The sequence below is a fragment of the Octopus bimaculoides genome, chromosome 2 (genome assembly GCF_046866305.1).
Source record: "Octopus bimaculoides isolate indiv1 chromosome 2, ASM4686630v1, whole genome shotgun sequence".
NCBI lineage: Eukaryota > Metazoa > Mollusca > Cephalopoda > Octopoda > Octopodidae > Octopus > Octopus bimaculoides.
In genome coordinates, this window is record NC_142929.1 from 121,692,277 (window position 1) to 121,702,276 (window position 10,000).

The following is a 10,000-nucleotide window of genomic DNA, read 5'->3' on the forward strand; positions in this document are numbered from 1 at the left end:
ATCTCTCACCGTATTCGTCAGTGACAGGCCCAAGATTTGCAGAAAAACGTCCAAGTGAGAGTTCAAGAAGTGAACTTTTAGGCTCATATCGCATTCCAAGGCCTTGTACGATGTCAGTAGCTCTTTCACAATGTCAGACTATTTCTCTGCTCTGTGATTCCTCCAAAACTCTCTGCAAGCTTTCTTATATGACAACCACGCAGCTTTTTCAATATCATTGAGCTCTTCATCAAACTTTTGGTCCCTCATCAGCTGCCTAATCTGTGGCCCAACAAAAATACCTTCTTTGGTTTTTGCGTCACTTACTCTTGGAAATTTTGTTTTCAAATACGTGAATACCTTGCCAGTTCTATCCATACTTTTGGCGAAATTCTTCGTCAACCCTAGCTTAATACGCAAAGGAGGTAGATAAATTTTCTCAGAATCAACAAGGGGAGGAGTGATGACATTCTTCTGTTCAGGAGTCAGAGATCGTTCCGGCAACACATTCTTTTCATAATGATTTTTCTTATCCCGACTTTCCCACTCGTAAAGAAATCAGCAAAACTTGGTGTAACCCAGCTGCATTCCAAGTAAAAGTGCAACAACCTTTAAGGTCGCCACAAATATTCCACTTATCTTCCTCATATTTAAATTTTTGCAGCAGAAGCTTCATACTCTCATATGTTTCCTTCATGTTATCTACATGGGCCAAAGGAACAGAAGGAAACTTATTTCCATTGTGGAGTAAGACTGCTTACAAGTTTATTTTTGAGGATTCAATAAACAAACGTCACTCATTCGTGCTATATTTGTAGTTAAGTTCCTCCATAACAGAATACACATCATTACAAAGCATCACACTGCCAAGCACAATAAAAACTAAATTTGGTCTTTTTCTGGAGAAGATTCCAGCCCTTTATCCCGGAACCAAAAAGTTTAGCTTACTTTTTCGACAAGTTTAAATCCCGCACAAGATCATTCAGATCTCTCTGACTCAACTAATGCGGTTCACTTGAAGAACAGTTAGGCTCAAAGTCCATGTCTTCTGTTTCTTTCTCCACATCGTCACCACTTGACTCGTCACTAAGTGTCATTTGTTTTGGAGGTTCAGGTACAAGTAAGTGTTGACTGTGAAGGACTGGTCTCATAGCAGATTGGAAATTAAGATATTCGTCATGCAGAAGTAGCAATCTGAAGTGTGATTTTCTATGCTCTCTCCAAATCATAATGATGCCAAAAGGCATATGGCGTGAACCTTTGGCCCATGCAGTGAGAAGCTTGACACAGGTTACACAACACGCATGAGGGACCCAGCTTTTATACAGTTCACCCACTTTGCAGTCAAAATAATGCCCATAGCACTTTTTAATCAATGGCGTGAAATGTCATCTTTGTGACTTGAATGGTAAGTCACCGCAGATATAGCAAAAGTTGTTTGCAATATTTATAGTTTCTTGGCATTATGAAGGTGAATGGAATATGTGAAGTTAGTACACAACCGCACGCCTACACTTCAAGCACAGTACTGACAAAGCATCGGTGACTCATCGACACAATGTTGCCAAGCTTCGGTGACTCTTTGACTCAGATAGCTAGATATATGATTTTATTCGGTTAATTCTATTCATAAACATTTAAATTATGAGTGTTTCTTAAACCGTTAGCTTCATACTGCAACGGCTTTACTGAAATTTAGCCCACGTAACAGGAACTAAGATGGACATCGTGAAACAGAGGAACTGTGGGTTGTACAGACAATTTGACATCATTTTTTGATTCTGAATGCAAAAACATATAAGATACAGGTATTCTTTCCTTGGGACAAATTCTTTGTTGACCAGCTTAATCAATAATCTAAAGTATTAATGACTGAAAATTACGTCCTGTAGATGGCGTCCTCTTCTACAAATGCACTCTGCCACTCTGCCGTTGAGTTTCCTCATTGCTTCGTGCAACATTTCAGTTGGTATACCACGAATTTCGTCTTGAATTCTTTGTTTCAGTTCATCCAGTGTCCTTAGCTGAACCGTGTAGACCCGACTCTTAAGGTAGGCCCATAGGAAAAACTTACAAACGGACAAGTCCTGTTATCTTGGAAGCCACTGAATGTCACCGAATCTTGAGATAACACGGTTACTGAACAAACCTTGTACAGCTGCCATTGATTGCCTTGCAGCGTACCAAGTCGCACCATCGTTATGTTGCGGAAAATTGTTCAATGCAGATGCAACAAAATATTGAAGCATCTCAACATATTGATCCAAAGTGATAGTAGTTGTGGCCCCCTCTTCATTTTCAAACAAATAAGGTCTGATGACCCCGTGTGACGAAACTGCACACCATACCGTCAACTTGCCGCTGTGTAAAGAGCGTTCATGAAGTTGTTTAGGGTTGCTACCTGACCAGTAACAATAGTTCTGTTTGTTTACTTAACATGTGAGATGAAAATGAGCCCCATCTGACATCCACTGCGTGTCCAGAAATTCATTGTTTTCGTTTATGTTTCCCATAATTTTTTGACAGAACTCTAGTTGCCATTGGTGACCATTCTCCTTCAGTTCTTGCACGATCTGCAGCTTATACAGATGAAATTTGAAGGCAAAATGGAGAATTCAGCAAATACTCTCTCGAGACAACCTTACTGCAGCTGTTTGCTTACAAGCTGAACAACTTGGGCTCTGTAAGACCGAAACGTGTAGAGCTTCGATTTTCTGTGGAGTACGAACACTTCTTGGTCGTCCTGTCGGTTTCATTTTCTGAACCAACCCAGTCTCCTCAAAGATTTCAATCCACGTTTTTATCGCGTCTTTCGAGGGCACTTAACCATGACGACCTAAATTGAGATGACGTTGGAACTCACGCTGTGCACCTTCCAAATTATCGTTGTTTTTGTAATGCATTTTTATGGCAAAAACACGCTGTTGACCGTTCCACTGATCCATGATTACTAAACTGCAAGGTTGTTTCTGCATGATGCTTACTGTACCGCAGTGCTGCCAAATGTACAGTACTAAATAGTTGCCACTAGGTATTTCAAATGTTACCGTTTTATTCGTTTAATATCTTTACTTGTTTCAGTCACATGACTGTGGCCACGCTGGTGCACTGCCTTATAGATTTTAGTCGAAAAAATCGACCCCAGGACTTATTCTTTGTAAGCCTAGTACTTATTTTATCGATATCTTTTGCCGAATCGCTAAGTTACGCGACATAAACACACCAGCATTGGTTGTCAAGCGATAGTTGATGGACGAACATACACACACAAATATACATATTTATATATATATATATATATATATATATATATATATATATATATATATATATATATATATATAAGAAAAATAATTATGGGAGATAAAATGTCTCTCATCATTATTTTTCCTCTCCCACCCACCTTTCCTCCCCTCTCTTGCCCTGACACCTACTTTTTCTCTTCAGTCCTACCCACCTTCTCCCTTTCACCCACACAATCATCCACACACCTACACATGCACATACTCACATGTCAAGGTCATCAGCCCCAATCCACACGCACACATCTACACGTTTTCACATACACACGCATGCGCACCTTCGTTCGGATCACCACTACTTTATTATCTTCCCTTCTTCCTAGCTCTCCTGTCTGACCACCCACGTCCAACCAGCCGCCATGATCGATCGCTACCCACTAAAGCTTTTTTTACTCTCTCTCTCTCTATCTCTCTCTCTCTCTCTCTCTCTCTCTCTCTCTCTCTCTCTCTCTCTCTCTCTCTCTCTCTCATTTTTTGTTCATTTTCTCGTGTTCCTTTCTGTTGAAGAGCGTTGGCTCGAAACGAAAAAGACTTTCTCACCTTCCCGAGCGTTAAACTAATACACCTGTTTGTTGTTTAAGGACTGTCTTCGTCTTTTGTTTTATTGAAAATTCTAACTATATATATACTTACCTACATACATATATGTGTGTTGTATATACGCATGTGTGGCTTTTATAAATATGTGTGCGAGTGTGTGAACTTGCCAATATATATGTATATATATTCTGTGTCTTTATTTTAAGCTAATATGGTAACCAACAAAGTCACACCTTTACCAACAACACTTTCTCACATCCAACCTTCATTAGTGTGCAATGCTGGATACTTCGCCTGTAAAGACCAGCTAAAGTGTTTACACCAGAGGAAACAATGTGACGGTGTTAGTCATTGTAAAGATGGCTCTGATGAGGAAGATTGTGGTAAGTTTTACTAAATGCATTCAAAAACAAAATACGCTCAAATTTCGAAATGGTTCATTCAAATAACATCAATAAGTTATGTAAATTCCAACGCTGTCATTATCAACATCCTCTTCATCATTATCATTATCATGGTAATCATTAACACCATCATCATCTTCATCATCTTATCATCATCATCATCATCATCATCATCATCATCCCCACCACCATCATCATCATCTTCATTATCATGAACAGCATCATTATCGCCAACGCTGCTAAAATAGCCAGCACAACGATCACCATCAACACCATCTCCACCATCACACCACCATCATCATCATCATCATCATCATCACCATCATCATCATCATCATCATCATCATCACCACCATCATAATCATCATCATCATCATCATCATCATCATCATCATCATCATCATCATCACCATCATCATCATCATCATCATCATCATCATCATCATCACCACCATCATCATCATCATCATCATCATAATCATCATCATCATCATCATCACAATCATCATCATAATCATCATCATTATCAACAACAACACCAGCTTTTCAAATCTTTTGTGTGACTTCTACTATTTGGGAATTTATATAACCGTCACCATCGTCACCATCATCATCAAGACACCAACTCAGCTCTTTAACTCTCTTCTGAGGCTAATAGCATTCGGAAATGTATAAAGGCGACAACACTCTATTTCTCTGACCTAAAACATTTAGGACTGTTTGTCTTTTAAAAATAATACAGCAATACATCGATACATTATATGCAACATATACACTTACTGCTTGATTACCAGTTGTTGATTACCTGAACATCATTAGTGAGATCACGTTCTATATGCACTGTCCTTCCGTCCTCATTAAGTCTTAACAAAACAAATATAGATGGTTGTGAGACCTGCTAGAATTATTTGCCTAATATCCTTCAATCCATACTCTACTGACTTGGGAAACGGATCCATAAAATAATGTAGTCTAAGGTATACTATTCTTGGAAAAATGCCTTGGACTATAGTGGTTCTCGATAAAATATGACCTGGAACTAAACAGCAACGACAAATTAACCTTCACAAAATACTTACTCTTTATGTATAACTATCCTTCATATGATTGCTGAACTTTCTAGACATGACAAAGAAGTAGAATTTATGTTGATTGTTTTTGGTTTTTTTTTTTGGTTTTTTTTCTTTTTTTGCTTTAGTTGCTTTTGTTGGTTGCCACCAAATCAGCTTTGATCGAACAACCTATGATTGACTTTCATGAGGTGAAACTTCAATATTTTAACTAATTAAAATTAAGTGAATACGGATTGCAATGGAACGAGTGTCTGACCTTTAGATTTGTGGTGACATCTCTAGATATGTTTCTGTCCTACCATATTTTGTCAGTAGAGCATAGTCTAAACTTTGCTACAAGATCTAAGAATAACTAGAAAGTTTTGATTATAAATAACTGAAAATTGAGTGGCATACAAACAATAAGAATGACTAGGACGCCTACTGCATAATATCAATTAAACTCAGATTCACCGATAAGATTCAATAAGACCAACTTTATGTCACTGAATTTACATTATCATTACAAAAGAATATTCTGTTGAATAATTATATAAATATATATGATTCAGGAACTGTGTGATGGTGCTTCCTCAGGTGAAATACGATTAAGCACTGTGGTGTTTCTTTGAGTCTCCTAAGATATACCATGTCTGTTACTCTCCACCAATCAGTTTATTAGATTCCGGGCAACACGTACTGACGCAGTGATACAAAAACAAATACAAAAGCAAGATCATTATAACAGTGCCAACAACAATAACAACAACAAAATGAAGGTGACATTAATGATACTAATAAAAATAATAATAAAAATAACAAAAAAACAAATCTCTTTAAGTGATAGCGATCAAAAAGATAAAACTGATGATAGCTTTTACCAAGCGGGTAGAAGTTTGTCAATGGGGTGAAAATAAAATAATAAATTTACGAATGATTTTATTTCCCATCATGTTATGCTATCTTTTTTTTTCCACCCTAGACATTTATTTTGAATTAGCTGTTATCTTTATTCTTCGCGGTTGATTGGCTTCAAGTGACTTTTTGGAACCCCAATAGCTATTAACTATTTGACTGCAGCCTTAATTTCTTTCTTATATTTCATATATAATATATATTTTTATTTATATACTTTCGCTTTTGCTCTTAACAAACATACATAGCCTACATTAAACCCTTGCATATTCACAAACCTAGATACACACGAACACATGTATATACTCCTATTCTCCCAGTGCTAGCGATTAAACCAGTCCAACCTTACTCAGTCGTGTGGTTTGATTAATGTCAATGTGTATTTATTAAATCTACTACTAAAATATTTTATTTTAGTTGCACTTTCTAAGAAGGACCTAACTTTTCCTTTTGGTAATTATCATATCAAAATTTCACTATTCTTTTCAAATTTTTGCTTGCTATGCTTTTTCAATTCTTTTCATTTCACAAGTAAACAACAATCCTGACCTGTTATCTAGATCTCTCAACTCCTCTTACATTGCATTTTCGATACAAAATTATTAAATCATCCATGTCCGTATAAACGCTATATATCTTCTCTATATATCTTCGCTATATATCTTTCCACATTACAGATATGAATTTTCCATAACAATACTTTATAGTGAATATTGTATAACCACCTCTGATTATTGTTGCCACCTTGTAGTTATTATAATTATTATATTATTTTATCGTCCCTGAATTTATTACTATTATTTCTCTCTATTTCATCAAATATAGGGTAAGGGTAAAGATCCCTTTCGGTCACGAATGACCGTGGGATTGCACCTAGAAAGTTCCCCAAGGGAAAGGCAAAGGCCGATTCTGATTGGGAACAGTGATGTCGCAACTCATTTCTACAGATGAGTGAACTGAAGCGACATGAAATTAATTGCCTTGCTCAAGAACACAACACAGCCTAGTCCGGGAATCGAACTCACTACCCCATGATTGTGAGCCCGACGCTTTAACCACTGATAATGGACTTAGGAACTTTACAGTCTCGCACGAAAATATCAAAAATTCTGTTTTGAAAGAATAAATCTAACCGTATTTCTATTTATTTGCTAGATTTTGGAAACAAATGCTTTTGTTTGACTTTCCATCGAACATCGTATTACCATTACTTGGTTGACATTGGGCCTTTCAAATTGCAATTGCTGCAGGATTATAATAGACATACACAAATATAACCATTTTGACAATCATTCAAATAGCAATGTTAATTCATCTGTTTATTTGACTATAATCGATATATACAAATTATTCCAGTTCTTTAACATATATTGCATATACGAATTTTCATCATTTTAATGTACTTGCAAACAATAATGATGCTATCTCGTTATTACGAGCCATCCCCTCAGGTGATTATAATCTTTTCTACTCTAGGCACAAGGCCCGAAATTTTGTGGGAGTGGGCCAGTCGATTAGATCGACCCAGTACGCAACTGGTACTTAATTTATCGACCCCCGAAAGGATGAAAGGCAAAGTCAACCTCGGCGGAATTTGAACTCAGAATGTAGCGACGGGCAAAATACCGCTAAGCATTTGTTCCGGCGTGCTAACGTTCCTTATTTCTCACAAGGGGCTAAACATAGAGGGGACAAACAAGGACAGACAAAGGGATTAAGTCGATTACATCGATCCCAGTGCGTAACTGGCACTTAATTTATCGACCCCGAAAGGATGAAAGGCAAAGTCGACCTCGACGGAATTTGAACTCAGAACGTAAAGACAGGCGAAATACCGCTCAGCATTTCGCCCGGCATGCTAATGTTTCTGCCAGCTCGTCGCCTTTGAGGTGATTATAATCGACATATAGCAATTATTATAATTCTCTTTCATATACGACTTGTCTAAACTTTTGCAAAGACTTTGATAAATATCTAAACTACAATGCCAACCTGTATTTATGAGTCATCCGTTTATGGAACAACAAATTGCTTACACAAATTATTATAATTCTTTGAACAAACCTGCAAACAATTATATGTTAAGAAACATTTTGATACGAATAGAGTTCAACTGCTATCGTTTATCTTTTACTTGTTTCAATCATTTGACATGCAGGGGAACCGTCTTGCAGGCTATTAATCGAATCCAGGCCTCTTTTGTTTTTTAAGCCTCGTACTTATTCTATTGATCCCTTTTGCGGAACCGCTATGTTACAGAGACGTAAATACACCAACACCGGTTGTCAAGCGGTGATGGAAGACAAACACAGACACAAAGAAACACACACACACACGCACATATAAATATATATATATACATACACACACACACACACACACACAACGGGTTTCAGTTTCTATCTACCAAATCCACTCCAAAGGCTTTGGTCGGCCCAAGGCTAGAGTAGAAGACACTTGCCCAAAGTGCCATGCAGTGGGACTGAACCCTGAACCATGTGGTTGGTAAGCAGGCTTTATACCACACAGCCACGCCTGCATCTATCAGGAACTTTTTTATTACTTTTCAAATTCTATAAGAGAACCTTTTAGTCTATTGTTACACATAAGGATTAATTAAGTAATAAGCACCCTGGGGTAATGCTTGATATAAAAGGCAGATCAAATATTTAGTAAGAGATTTAGTAAATACACATCGACAGTAAACAAACCTCGTGATTGACTTGGGAAAGACTGACCAATGGTTAGCAGTGGGAGAATAAGAGTATTGCACATGTATTCATGTGCAAAAGTAAAACTAAGTAAATATATATATATAAAATATAGGAAAGAAATTAAGGTTGCGGCTAATGGGGATCATGAAGGTCTCTTGACTCTAAGCAGCCGGAAAGTATAAAGATAATTGCTAATTCAAGATAGATGCCTAGAGTCGAAAAAAGATAGCATAGCAATAAAATCGGAGACAACATGATAGAAAATAAAACCATTTGTAAATTTATTCTATTTTTACCCCATTGACACACTTCTACTCGCTTGGTAAAAATTATCTTCAGGTTTATCTTTTTAAAGAGATTTGGTTTTGTTGTTATTTTCTTTATTATTTTTATTAGTATCATTAATGTCACCTTCATCTTGTTGTTTTTGTTGTTGGTACTATTATTGTGATCTTGCTTTTGTATTTGTTTTTATGTCACGGCAACAGTATACGTTGTCTGGAATTTAATGAACTGATTGGTGAAGAGTAACAGACATGGTATATCTTAGGAGACTCAAAGAAACCCCACAGTACTTAATCGTATTTCACCTGAGGAAGTACTAACATGCAGCTGTCGCTGAATCATTTATATTTATATAATTATTCAATAGAATAATCCTATATAATGATATGTATATATGTAAACGGAGCAACTTAAAGCAGAAACAAATGTGATTTGCTATAAAAGCTTGCTATTTTCATTTTCGTGGTTGAGTAATAAGAAGCTTGCTTCCTATCCAAATGGCTCCGGGTACTTGGGAAAGTATCTTCTACTATAGCCTCGGGCGGAAACTGGAAGAAGCCCGTCGTATATATATATATACATATATATATATATATATAGTGGTAAATTATCTGAGCACTTTTTCTCAGAAAAAGCACGTGTGTTTGAAAAGATTGAACGAAAAAGCTCACACGCTAGAAAAAACATTTTACCAAAAAAGGTTAGTAACATCCTTATAATAGATTTCATAAAATCTTTTTTAAAAATCACCTGTACACTTCAAAACTTTATTAAGTAATTCTCATAGACTTCCAAAGATGCGTGTGTGT

The 10,000-nt window shown here is 36.7% G+C and overlaps 1 protein-coding gene across 1 annotated transcript in view; it reads left to right on the forward strand.

The window, feature by feature from the left end:
* Positions 1 to 10,000, forward strand: part of LOC106876284 (uncharacterized) — a 124,715-nt gene that overhangs the window by 60,784 nt on the left and 53,931 nt on the right. The window contains exon 3 of the mRNA XM_052965552.2: positions 4,028 to 4,204. Coding sequence (XP_052821512.1) covers positions 4,028 to 4,204 — 177 coding nt within the window. The remainder of the gene's footprint in view (positions 1 to 4,027; positions 4,205 to 10,000) is intronic.